This window comes from Molothrus aeneus, chromosome 20 (genome assembly GCF_037042795.1).
Source record: "Molothrus aeneus isolate 106 chromosome 20, BPBGC_Maene_1.0, whole genome shotgun sequence".
Classification (NCBI taxonomy): Eukaryota; Metazoa; Chordata; class Aves; order Passeriformes; family Icteridae; genus Molothrus; species Molothrus aeneus.
In genome coordinates this window covers 1,865,058-1,878,036 of record NC_089665.1, presented here as the reverse complement: position 1 = coordinate 1,878,036, position 12,979 = coordinate 1,865,058, and the positions used below count along the sequence as shown (strand labels likewise).

General features: G+C 42.7%; 1 protein-coding gene across 2 annotated transcripts in view; it reads left to right on the top strand.

Moving 5' to 3' along the window:
- AUTS2 (activator of transcription and developmental regulator AUTS2) overlaps positions 1-12,979 on the top strand; it is an 805,862-nt gene that overhangs the window by 377,252 nt on the left and 415,631 nt on the right. For both annotated transcript variants that reach the window (XM_066563240.1, XM_066563239.1), the window contains exon 4: positions 2,858-2,893. In XM_066563240.1, coding sequence (XP_066419337.1) covers positions 2,858-2,893 — 36 coding nt within the window. The remainder of the gene's footprint in view (positions 1-2,857; positions 2,894-12,979) is intronic.

The following is a 12,979-nucleotide window of genomic DNA, read 5'->3' as shown; positions in this document are numbered from 1 at the left end:
TTTCGCTCTTGGGAGTTCCCAAAAGGTGAGAAGTTGTCTCCTTGCATAGCCCTCGCTTCAGCCTCTGTGCTCTGCCAACACACGGTTCAACACAGCTGACAGTCATTCATGCATGTGCAGCACAGTCTTTCATACTTCAATTAAATAGAGTTTGCAAACTGTACTCTCCATATGCAGCATGCAATGTGTGAAGGGCTATATTTCCATCCAGCAAACTCAAGTTCCCTGAAATTGCACAGTTGTTCAGTGGAAGTCATTTGACTGCTATGTTTCAACTGTCCTCCCATAGCCATTGCAGCATTGCTTTTGAAGGAATGAAAATATTCAGTGGGAAATATTTTGTTTGCTTATTCTTTTTTTCTTCCTCTTTATTGTTTTGTTTTGATACTCTATCCTTCCAAAATTTGGAATAAAAAGCAGACAAAAATTACACACAGATGCAGAATGCAAACTTTGGAGCTTTCAGCCAGTAAAGTAAGTTTAAAAAAACTGTGAGTGAAAGAGTGGGACTCGCTTGGCATCTGCACATAGCTGAAACAAAAGTGGTTCTAACGAGTGCACGTGTTGTGTTTGTGGGTAGATCTCCAGCTGAAATGAAAGGAATCTCAATGGCATGGAGCAGAGAGCAGGGCAGTGAAGAGGAAGGCAGTGTGTGTCCTGTGGGGTCCTGAGCTGGGTGTGCTCTGTGCCAGGGCTGCACACATGCAGGGCCACAGGGGCTCCTAGAGATGCCAAAAGTCACGAGCCAAACAATATTAAAATGATAAAAAGCTGTTACCTTTAATGAAGGACCTCCAGGTGCAAGTATGGCAAAGTGCACATGTCATACAGGATTTGGACAATTTTATAAGTTTAACAAATTAGCATACTTCAGAGAAAGTATCCAATTAGAGGAACAGTTAATTAAGTAATCCCCCCCTCTTGGTTCTGCCCTCCACTGAAGACCCCATTGCTCCCCCCCAGCTGCTAGCCCCACATTTATTATGTTTACAATATATGGAAAAAATAAAACATCCTTGGTTCACTACAGAGGCAAAAAAGACTGAATAAGAGTCCAGGAAGGTGAACTGACTGTTCTAAAATCTTAGAGAAAGGGTAGGAAAAGGACTAGAGGTAATTAAGGAGCTATGTAACTGTATAATAGTAATCTACAGAGTTATGAATATATGAAAAATGGATAAAAAGCAAAAATCTTTTTGGCATCCCCAAAGCAGGACCTGTGCCCATGGAGTGGCTGTGCCAGGGGCTGTGCCCAGCTGGGAGCAGCAGCTGGGCTGGGCAGTGGGCAGGGCTGTGCCAGTGCCCAGGGCATTCCCAGGGACAGCAGGGAAGCTCTCAGGGCCATCACCCCTGGCACCAGGGGGTGTCCTGTGGGTGATGGTGGCACAGGGGGACAGGAGGGCTTTGAGTGTCTTTAGTTGTGTGCAGTTCCCTTGCCTGCTGATAGCCAGAGCTGTGCACTGCAGACCTGCAGTACCTGTCCTGGAACAGGGGTGAAGTGACAAAAATTCTGTGTATTCCCAATGGTGTGCTCAGGCTGCTGGGGCCTCTCTGCAGGGCTGGCTGTCCCCAGGCTGTGTCACCATGGAAAGGGAGGCTGTGCTGAGCAACAGGAGTGAGAATGGAGCCACAGGAGTGGGAATGGAGCTACAGGAGAGGGAATGGAGCTGCAGGAGTGGGAATGGAGCTACAGGAGTGGGAATGGAGCTACAGGAGTGGGAATTGAGCTACAGGAGTTCCACACTGGTAGCCTCACTGGCAGCCTCACTACAGAATGCTCCTCTGCTTTTGCTGCTGTGTCCATGGGCTCTGAAGGTTGGAGCTGGGCACTGCTCCCCCTCTGATGGAACAGCCTGACCTGGATTAGCACTAGGATCCCCCATGTCTCTGAGAGAACCTGCTGTGTAATCCCCATTGCTTAGATGAAAAACTAATGAAAAAAAACCCCTTTATCTCCTTAATTCCTGTGAATATAGAGGTTGTGATCGTGTCCCACTTAAACTGAATTTCATGATGCTATTTTTTTTAAAAGCATTTAAAGAAATTGATTATTTTTCATGGTAGTAATATTAGCTTAAATTATTTTTATAGGTTTGAGTTTTGAAATCTATTTCACACTGTAGATATTTGCTGTTTGCTTTTTTGGGGTTGTTGTTTCTATATCCTTGGTTTGTCAAACAATGTGGACATCCAAATGGGAAATTGTAGTGACTGCATTCTCCAGAAAATGGTACATTGACTGAAGCAGCTTCTCTGTGCCCACGCATTCTTTACATTTCAGACTACTAATTATGTTTACAAAATGTCTCATTTTAGAAAAGCACTATGTGTGTACTAACCAGGGCCTTTCGGGAATAAATTGGCAAACAGGTCATACACTGAAAAAGTCATCCAAACCCACCGGGCTTTTTGTTTTGAAGTCAGTCTACTTTTTTTCCCTTTCTCCCCCTCCCTCCTGCCCCTTTGTGGCCATGAAGCTGAGGAGCTGGAGTCCAGGGCATTGAATGTCAGCATGTCAGGGAGGCTGGTTGATGAGTGTCTGTTTAGTCTCAGTGCAGGGCGAAATGCCATCATTAATTCATTACCCAGCTGCCTGTCAAATAAATTGGCAATTACGTCCACGGCAGAAGCTTGGAATTCAGTAAATAGCACGTTGCCATCTCCGAGTGGTTGAGAGATGTAAAGGGAAAAATTAAGCAACATTGTGTTTGTTTCAGTAGCAGATGACAAGGGGCAGGACGCTGGGGCTGTGATGTGGTGATGAAAAGCTTGGAAAGGGCTGGTAATGAGCTGTGTGGATTGGAACGTGTTAAAAACCATCACTGACTTTCCACTTTGTCTTTGTGTTTTATTGCAGAGCTCAGCTCCTTCCAGCTTGGGAACAGGCTACTTTGTAAGTGTCTATCTCCACTTTCACCCTGTGCCTCAGCAGCAGAGTGTTCCTCACACAAAGTGCCTCACACAGAACTCATAGGCACAGGAATGCCCCACAACCCCCCCGCCCAAGGGCTGAGTGCCCTTCTTATTTATTCCTCACAAATGCCCTGCAAGTAACATTTCCATCATGGTGGTGTTTCCTTGAACTGATCAGGTGTCATTTTAATTACTACATACATTTTAACAGCACTTCATTTACACAATTATAGCAAATAAAGTGAGCCATGGTATCACCAGCTCTCTAGTGGGAGATGGAAGGATCCTTATTCCCCCTTGCTCCTGTTCTTGTTGATTCACAGATTTTAAAGAGCCCATTACAATATTTTGATATTTTGCCTCATCTCCTGTGTACCACAGCCCAGAGAATGTGGCACAGTGATTTCTGCCTGTTGCTTAAAAGTCAATGGACACTCTTGGAAAACACAGAAGTTGTATTTATACCAGATTTCCATTTTATGTCCTGAGAAGCAGATCAGGCCCCAGCTGGTTTAAAAATTGATCAGGTTTTTTGGGCTTTGTGATTTATTTGCATGCACCTGTATTGATTTAACAGTCTATATTCATACCTTTCTGTTCATTCCCACATTCATCAATATACCTTTTACTTGCACAGATAAGTTTGGGAGTGAAAAAAGTTTTCCATTCAAGCCAACGTACTGCTTATTTTCTTCCAAGATTTATATCTAAATTGCTCATATCCTGTTTCTCTTGTAACTTATGCTTTATTCTCCAAGCACATCTTTTTTGCCTTTATAATAACTGTAGGAGAAGCAGAGCATTGTGTAAGTCCAAAACCAGGTGGGTAAAATGGGAACCCTGTCCCATGGCACTGCTCTGTGAAGTTATCAGTACAATCAAAGCCTCCTCCTATCTTCTCATTGAACCCTGGGGAAAAGCAAACTCTATGGTATTCAATTACGTGATGGAAAAACTTGGCTGCACTCTTGTCACATTCCCAGAGAGTCATTTTCTTCTATTAGTTCATGGTGAATTTAGTCTTTTGTCACAGACGTCTGTGATCCTGTCAGAAAGTTATGGGATTCAATTGTGAACATGTGGTCTCACAAAAATTGCACAAAAATTGCTTAATACCTGGAGAAATGCTGTGTCCTGCTGGATTTACATTGGACTTCTGCACAAACAGAGCATTCACACTGCTGGTGGTGAGGTATGAAAACAGCATCCTCAGGTGGAAAAGTTTCCTCAGGTGGTAGTTGTTCTAATTATATCAAAGCCCAGATCAGTGGAAGGTAAGTTGTGAAACAGAAAAACAAGCTGGTTTCCTTTTGTCATCACCTGCCCTGGTTTGTGTCATGTATTTTTACGAGGTAGGGGATGAAGGAAAAAATTATATCAAATGGCTCAACATTTATTTAGAATTAAAAGTAAACCTTGAATGTCTTAGTTCAGAATGAATTGCTTTCCATTGTCTGGGAAAATTCCAGTCATACAGAGGTCTGTAGAGATGCTCTGGAATGGCACAGGTGTATTATGGGCTGGGGGGCTGTGCCATGGATAAATGAGCCTTGTTCTCCTTGCAGGGAGAGCTGAATATGCATGGCTTGAGAGCTGTGCTCAGCTTCCTCTCTAGGCAGCAGAGGTAACAGAAGAGGAGCCATCTGCTGTTCCCTGCACCATACTGTCTGTGGGTTGGTCCACTAAAGTGAAAATCTGGAAGGTGTCAGCATCCCCTATGCTCCAACAGAAAGCTTGAAAGTTTCCAGCTCTCCTGAGCAAGGGATTCAGTAACAAGAAGAAGCCTGACATCTTCTAGGGCTGATGGATTGGCACCTTAAATCTTTCCAATTTGGGTCTGTGTAGGTGGGGGAGACATCCCTTGTTGGTGCCATTAATATATTTAACTGAGCTGTTTCTTTTCTATAGTCACAGTATTGAGAGTCTTCAACTTCCTTTTTTTCTTTCCTCACTAATAGCCAAGTAGGTAGAAAACGTGCTTCAGTTTCTATCTTAAAGTTCTTTTTACACTTACACAGTCTTGGATGAAACATGAAGCTTTTTTTCCCTCCCTTTTCACTTTGGAAAATTGTTTTTAGGATTATCTTGCTTGTTGTTTTAAAAAAGCCCATATTCTTATTAACTTACATGGGGTAAATAAAACCCAGATGTGTTTTGTAGTACCAGACAATGAGAAAAATGCTCCAGAGTGATCCAATTAGCATATGTTTCTGATCAATGTAATTATTGTATTGTCAATGTGCAAAGGAATATGCGCTTGAATTGATTTCTTTTTTCCAAAGCTTTTAACAAGAAAAAGACTGTTCGTTTTTGTGTTTGGTGTTAACCCAGAACATCAAAACAGGGGTTATTGGTCTCAAATAGTAAAAATAACTTCTAATTTAATAGATAATAATAAAGCTTTGGCCCTTGGAAATGATTTGGTGTATGTTGTACACTGGCCTCTGAAATATTCTGTACTGCAGCTCACCAGAGGAACCAGGTAGGTGCAAATGGACTGATGGACATCTACTGCAGAGGGAGGCAGGTTTAATTCAGAAAGGAATGAACACTGAGGTATGGATTGAGTAGCACATCTTTGCTGTTTAAATCAAGTATTAATGGAATCTTCATATGTTTAGGCCATGTTGCCTAGCATAGAGCTAATCCAGCTTGGGATCCCCTTTGAGGACCCTGCTTGCAGCAGGCACTCAGGTTTGAGGGATGGGCTGGGCCATGTGTGTGCAATGTTTGTGCATGCCACAGCAAAGCTAAAATGACTTTTAGGTCCTGTTCTTCTATAGAGATCACTGAGTGTTAAAGGGAACATTTATAAAGCTGACACTTCCCAGGAGCACAAAATCATTCCTCCAATATCTCTGTGACAGCCCCAGCCCAGTAATTCATTATGAATTCATTATGCAGCTTCAGTGGTAGTGGTGAAGGCTGGGATCCTACCTGATTCTCTACTGTAAGCAGATCAATATCTGACTGGCAGAGCTGGAGACTGAATTCTGTTCCTGTTGTCTCTGTGAAAGTGCTCCTGGAAAAGCAATAGGGAAAGGAAAAAAGCACTGCTCTGGAGGGCATTCCCAGCCTGCTTTGGCAGTGGACAGGGTTGGGAGTCTCCATCAGGTGATTCAGCCCAACCCACACCCAGCTGGGGTGACAGAGCTGCCCTGGATTGCACAAACTGTGTAAGGAGCTGCCTTCAGCAAAATGGGCCCAGTGTGAGTGGCCACTGAAGGAGAGGGGATGGTGCAAAGCTGTCAATGAGCTCTACATTCACCTGCAAGTTTGGATTTCAGTTGGGAACAACTCTTTTACTCCTTTCACAGGTGTTGGTATTTCTGTAGATTCTGTTCAGAAGACATTTTTGTGGAGTGTGTTTCACCTGTCTTGGTGCTCCTTGTCAGAGGAGACACTTTCCCATCCTTTTTGCATATTATTAAACCAATAGTCAGAAAAGAGGAGGTAAAAAATCATTCTAATTCTCTTGGAAGCCTTTTGTGCTGGCCTGACTTTACTGTTTCCTGTGGGATCACTCCAGTCTATGATTGGTGCATGTGAAAAAAAATTTAAGCATGCTGTTAATATTGGTGCACCCTAAGAAATCATAACTTAATATTTCCTGGAAGATCTCCCAGTTGTCTTTGATATTTTTTGCATTGCAAATTGTCCTTGTCTCTCGTCAAAGACAGATTATAAGGTAGATTTCATCTCATCAAGACGTCAGATCAGATAATTGGAAAGTAGTGAGAATTTTAGAAAAAAAAATCACCATCTCTTTAACTTTCAAAGGAAAGCTGTTTGAATTATGGGAGTTTTTAATGTTGTCCAGCTGTCTTGAGATTTCAGAAGGCTGAGATGTTTTAGAATACAACTGGAATTTGTATAACAGCAAAGCTTTTTCTCTTACCTAGCTTTGAAGAATGGCTTTTGCTCATTTGTGTATCTTGCCAGCCAAATTCCTTTTAAAGTGGATAGAGGTTCATTGGTTTGCAACACAGAACAGAGCAGAAATCAAAACTTAAATAACTGAGTCTTTTGCTTCTAAACAACAACCCTGATTCCCAAGATTGTCAGGTTCTTTGGCAGTTGTGCAGTTTCTCTGCTTTTGGCAACTTATTTCCATTTCTGTACATGTCTGCTTCTTGAGTCTTTGTTTCTGAGCATTTTCTGTTCCTCTTTTAATGGATTTTTTTGGATTGCATGTTTGTGTTATTTTCTTTTCATCCAAATGCAGAGAGTTTATGAATTGCTCAGAACTGGGTAGAATTTGGTAATAAGCTGGTGATGGAAATAACATTGGCAAGGCAGAAGACTCCTGTGACCCTTCTTTTCCTAACACTGCTCTTGCTCCACCTTAAAAAAGAAAGAAAGAGAAGCTCAAACTGTGCTTTGCACACGGGCTGGTGACTCAGGCAGACATAAATTGTGAGCTTATTCCCCAGGGCTCTGGCTAATCAGTTGTGCTATCCAATTTGGCCCTGAGTGGGTTGGGTTCAGCAGATGTTTGTGCAGCTCCAGCGTGCCACTGGGACACTGGCTTGTGCAATGTTGCATTACATTACTCAGAGCTCTAAAAACCCATCCCAAGGAGAATAAGGGGAGCACCAGTGGTGTTTGGTATGGATATGATGGGAAAAGCAGTCTTTGGCCTAGATAAGGGCAGCTATTTCTCTGTGCACTGGGAGTGTTTTCATCCGAGACATCATCCTGCAGCAGAAATGTGGAATTAAATGTGGAATTAGTTACAGCAGCACATTCTGTGCTCTCAGAGAGCCCTTCAAAGAGCAGATTTCCCTCGTTGCCTGGTCCATGTGTTTCAGCAGTGGTCCTGAGGAGCTGAGCTTTGCTCCTTGAGGTGGTCAGGTGTGTGATGCTGGGTGAGAGCCTGTGGAGAGACTCCACTGCAGTGAAGTGCAGCAGGACCCACTGGCTTCCTCAGGAGAGGACAGATCAGGTCAAAAGTGTTGTTGGGAAGGGGCTCAATAAATCCAACCTGCTAAAGCTGCAGAAGGGATGGAGTCCTTTACTCCACGTCACGTGCACAGTGGGTGTGGTAAATAAAAAACTGGTAAATAATAAACTGTTCTTGCAAGTAGGTTAAGCTGCTCAGTTAATTTTAGAGCTTGTCTTTAGAAACCAAACATTTAAGTGTATTTTGCTGATGTAAAAGTGTGTGAAACACCCTGAGGTCCACAAGGGCTCTGCACAGTGGCTGTGGGATGGCACCACACCATGAACTGTCATGTCCCCTGTGAATGGAGTTGGAAAGGGGATCCTTGTTATCCTCTCTCTGGCACTATAAATCATTGTTAACAAATCCTAATTTGCTTAGTAGGGTAATGAATGATCTCCAATTTTCTCACTGTAATTAGTTTTACCAACTATTATTGTGAAGGGTATATTGAAATCCATTTTAACTTCACTTTAAATTCTCCATGTGCCCATTCTTTGCAGAAGTGAAGCTGACAACAGAGGTTATGAATCTTCTGATAGTAAATTCAGATTGGAGCAAAGTGGACAAGATCCCCAGTAGAAATCTCTCTGTGGGCTGTAATTACTCATTAGTGTTTGCAGCCCTCAGTGGAGTAGGTTTGGTGTGGTGCACTGAGACCAGGAAACCTGGTGTTTCTTCATCTAAAGTCTTTTAGGTGTTGTCTTTTGTTTTCCAGGAGCCATTAAAAATGCAGTTTATTCTAACTGCTGCTGTAAGGGAGACATCATCATTGCCAGCTAAATACATTACATGTAATAAAGTCTACCCCAGGTCTATTAATTTTAGCATTTATAAACCATAGTGCTGTTCCTAGGGAGAGCTGAGGCTCATTAAAGAGTTTGCTAACAACATGACCAGAAAAGCAAGAAGAACAAGAGCAGCCGCATTTCCAGCATCCTGCTCATCACAATAAGAATTCTTGGAGCAAAACAACAGTTTTTGGAGAATAAAACTCTGTATTTCACATATATTAAGTCAGTATTTGGGGAAAGATTAGGCAAGCAGAATAAATGACCTGGGCTGGAATTTGGTCAGGATTGGTCTCTCCTCAGAAAATTTTGAGCAGAGGGGGTGAAGGTTGGAGTTATTTTTACAGCCCTTGGGGATGGTATTTCCTCAAACACTGTAGAATTCTGCCCTAATGCATGCTCATGCTTTTTGAATAACATGCTTTGAATTTAAGATATTAATCCATATATTTCTTTGGATTGTGTGTGTGGAACTGTGTTGTGCAAATGTTACATAAGGAGAGCAGGGCACCACAGCAGTGTCTTACCCAGCCAGAGACTGAGAGCAGATTTCAGAACTTCAGGTCTTTCTGGTTTGTCCCCTCATTGCTGAAGCACAGATTTTCACCTTCTGTCTGAACAATGAAATTTCTTCAATAACTTTACAGTAATTTCTTTAGGACAGTCCCCAGATACTTTAGTGATTCGGAGGGTGACATCCCCAAGGAGCTGTCACTCAGGAGGAAGCAGAGTCTGCTGGCCTGGGCCTTCCCTCTCCTTGCCCAAGCCCACTCCTGCTGCAGTTCTTGAGCAGTTCTCTGCTTTGTCTCATTAATAATGAAATAATAAATAATAAGTATTAATTATCAATAAATAATTAAATGGTTTGTGCTTTGCCTCAGTTTCGCACTTCCATGGCTTTCTTATGTTTCTTTTTTTATTTTATTTTTTAAATTTCTGGAATGTTGTTACATTTACTGCTCTTCCTTTCTTCAGCAAATGCTTCCCTTTTCCTCCTGTTTCTGTGCATGTTCCTCACTTACCTTGTTGGAGCCACCTTTTCCCCAAGGATTACAAGTGTGATGAATGGAGATATCATAAAAAAAAGAAGGGAAAAAGGAAGGAAATAAGAGAGTTTATGTATTTGCAGGGGTGATATGGAAGCCTCCATTATTTGCCAGAAGGGTGTCCCTCTTCTTCTGTAACCAGTAGAAAGGAGAGTGTTGAAAGTGGCTGGTTGATAACTTCATTTGCAGTTCAGAACCCTGGAGGTGTTCTTGGCTCCTATTTCTTGTGGTATTTCAGGTGAACTTGCTTAATCATTTTTTTCCAGCAAAAATCAATTTAGAAAAATCAAGACAATCATTTAGAGGCAAGTGTTTAATAATTTCTTCTTCTGGACGTGATAAGCTATCTGTAAGTAGCAGAAAGACTGAAGATTTGCTGTCAGTCTGTTTGGTCTCAAATGCCCCATGTTACTGTGGCTCATGTTCTGCTCGTCAACGCCTGCAAAGCAAAAGGATTCTTTTTTGTGATCCCCCTTTCTCTTTCCCATGACACGTGACACAAATTGCAGATGTGAACCTGAATAATAAAGGATTGCTTCACTGATTGCTAAACATGCATTATGGTGCTTTTAAACTCATTTCAGGTCATCCTCCTGCAAATTAGTTTGATTGCAAGTAGTTAAGCTGTCATATACAGAGCCTCCATCTTCTGAGGGTCTCAGTTTCATATCAGCACAAGAGAATGCTCAGCAGCATTGCCTGCATTGTGTGTTTGATATTTTGGAGTCTCCAGAGGATGTTCTGCATGGTTTCATGAAAAGGAGAGGGCTGTGCAGTCCCTCACTGGAGTGCTGCAGGGACTCCTGGCTTTGTGTCGTGTGTAAAGGGGGCTGCCCACGTTCTGTATGACACAAGAGCCAATTTTCTCTTGTTTGTGATGTTTTGGAACTTGGTGGAATTTGTAGTTCAGTGGAAAGAGTGACACTGGACTGTTGCTGTTGCAAATTATCTCATGGCATTATTATTTGTGGTGAGATTTTGCTCAGTGAAATATGGATTGACATTTTCAACCACGTGCTGTTAACAGGAGAACCTTTCAAGACTTCTGCATGGTGTAACACAGGAATTTGTAGACCAGCTCAAAATGGCAAATGGCAGAAAGCATTGTGGTGGAAAGGAGGTGAAAGGCTAAAATGTGGTAATTTCCCTGGAAAGGGGGTTTGAGGTGGGCCCTGTGTGGAGAGGGAGTGAAGCTGATCCCAGTGTGGGAGCCCTGTGCCAGCCTGGGCTGCCTTGCAGAGGAGAAATCAGAGCTGCCCTGAAAACCTGGTGACCTTGGAAAGCACCAGTGCAGCCATGGACTGACTGATAGGATTTCTGTGGGGGAAGATAATGCAAAAGCCCCCAAGGAACCAGGAGTGTGCACTATGGATGGATGATGAGGAGAAGCCATGTGCTGGTGTTATTCTGATGGCAGTTTCCAGAAGCTTTTCATTTTGCCATTTTCTGAGAAATACAGTCTCTCTCTCTCTCTCTCTCTCTCTTAAATTTTGAAACAATACATTTATTAATTTAGGATGCATCATATTGTTTGTTTTTTTTTAAAAACAATAGGTTTTTTCCTTGCAAAATTCACAAGTAAGGAAATCTGAGCTAGTTTAGTGAGGAGGAAAACTCAGCTGTAATACTGCAGGCACTCAGCTCTGAGCCTTGCCCAAAGTATGACTTGTTCCTATGCCAATGAGTGGTGTTAAGGTGAATATTAGGTTATTCTTCTTTTGAAGGTGAATATTGGGTTATTCTTTTGAGTCCCTTGGAGGGGTAGCTGGCTTGTACCTGAAGCAGAGAACACATCTCCTGATTGCAAGAATTAAGGCTGAATTTCAGAGAAAAGAGTCCAATCCCCTTTCTCAGCCTTTTATGTCAGAACTCAAAATTGCTGTCTGATAAAATGTAGGACACCAGATTGAATTACTTCATTGAACCACTGCTGTCCCCTGTTAATGGTAATTGCACGGATATAGTGGTCTTTCTTGGCAACATCTCAGATATTTACCTCCCACTGTTTTTCAATTCAAACCTTTGATGAAAATATTCCCAGTACTTCTTTAAAGCAGACACCCAACTGTCTTTCTTGACAAAGGCAAGGTCTTTAAATCAGATCCTGACAATTTGTGACACAGCAGTCTATCTAAATCACCTTTTACCTATGTCTCTGTGTCATTTCCTGGAAAAAAAAATGTCCATCAGAAGAAGGTTGCTGAGGGCTTGGTGCTCAGAGAGTCTGTGTGTGTGGCAGCACTGAGCTGGAAGATTTGTGTGTTTGTTTCAGTGGAAGTAATTAAATGAAGGCTTGTAAAGTTGCAATGCATGCTGTAATGGTTCATTAGAAATATTTGGGAGTATTTTGTCCATAAGAAAATGATTATTAGGTTATTGCTGCTCTCAGGCCATTAGGAAGTCAAGGTTTTTGATGGCTTTTCCTTTAGCAATGGTAAATCTGTTAAAAAAAAAAAAGAAAAAGCAGGGCAAATATTTTCATCTTCACTCTACCTGAGGGTTAATGTGCATTCAGCTGAAGTAGCTTGTATTCACCTCCTGAAATCTCATCTCTCCTGATCTGTGAACTCCCCCTCCCACAGAGGGGTCTGGATGCCACAGCACTCCTCAGCCCAGCCATGGTGTGCTTTGGGGCCTGAGGTGAGCAGGGCTCTGACTCCTTCTCTTGGTTTGGAAAGCCAGGTGTCTGCTAAAGAAGGCAGGAGCCTCCCCTGAAATGGAAAATGTAAACCCCCTCCCTCTGAATTGTTATAAATTTTAAATTAAGGGGCTCTCAGGCAAAAATATGGGAGCAGGAATAACAGTTCTTTATTAGGGAAGAAAATAAAAAGATAAAATAAACAATGAAGTAAACCAAACCAACACTGACAGGGTCAGAACACAGCCTGACACCCTGTGGGTCAGGGTGTTGGCAGCAGTCCCATTGGAATTGTGGCTCAGCCCTCCTGCAGTGCCAGGGCTGGTTCTGCTGGAGCAGGGATCCTGTAGAAAGGTGCAGTCTCTGCCTCTGAAGATCCAGGGGAAGAAGAGGCAGCTGCTGTTCCTCTGGGGAATCCAGTGCAGAAGCCGTGCTGGTGTTCCAGAATCTCCAGATTATATCCAGGTAGGAATGCTTGGCTCCTCCCTCTGGGCTCACATCTCCCAATGGGATGCTGTAGTTCTTATCAGCCATGCAGGGACATTCAATGGCTGTTATCAGCTGGTGTCTCCCCGGAGGGAGGAGTGGGTGTGGAAGAGAGAAGGGAAACTGCCCACAGAACAGAACACAACTGCCCTACAGATGGCAA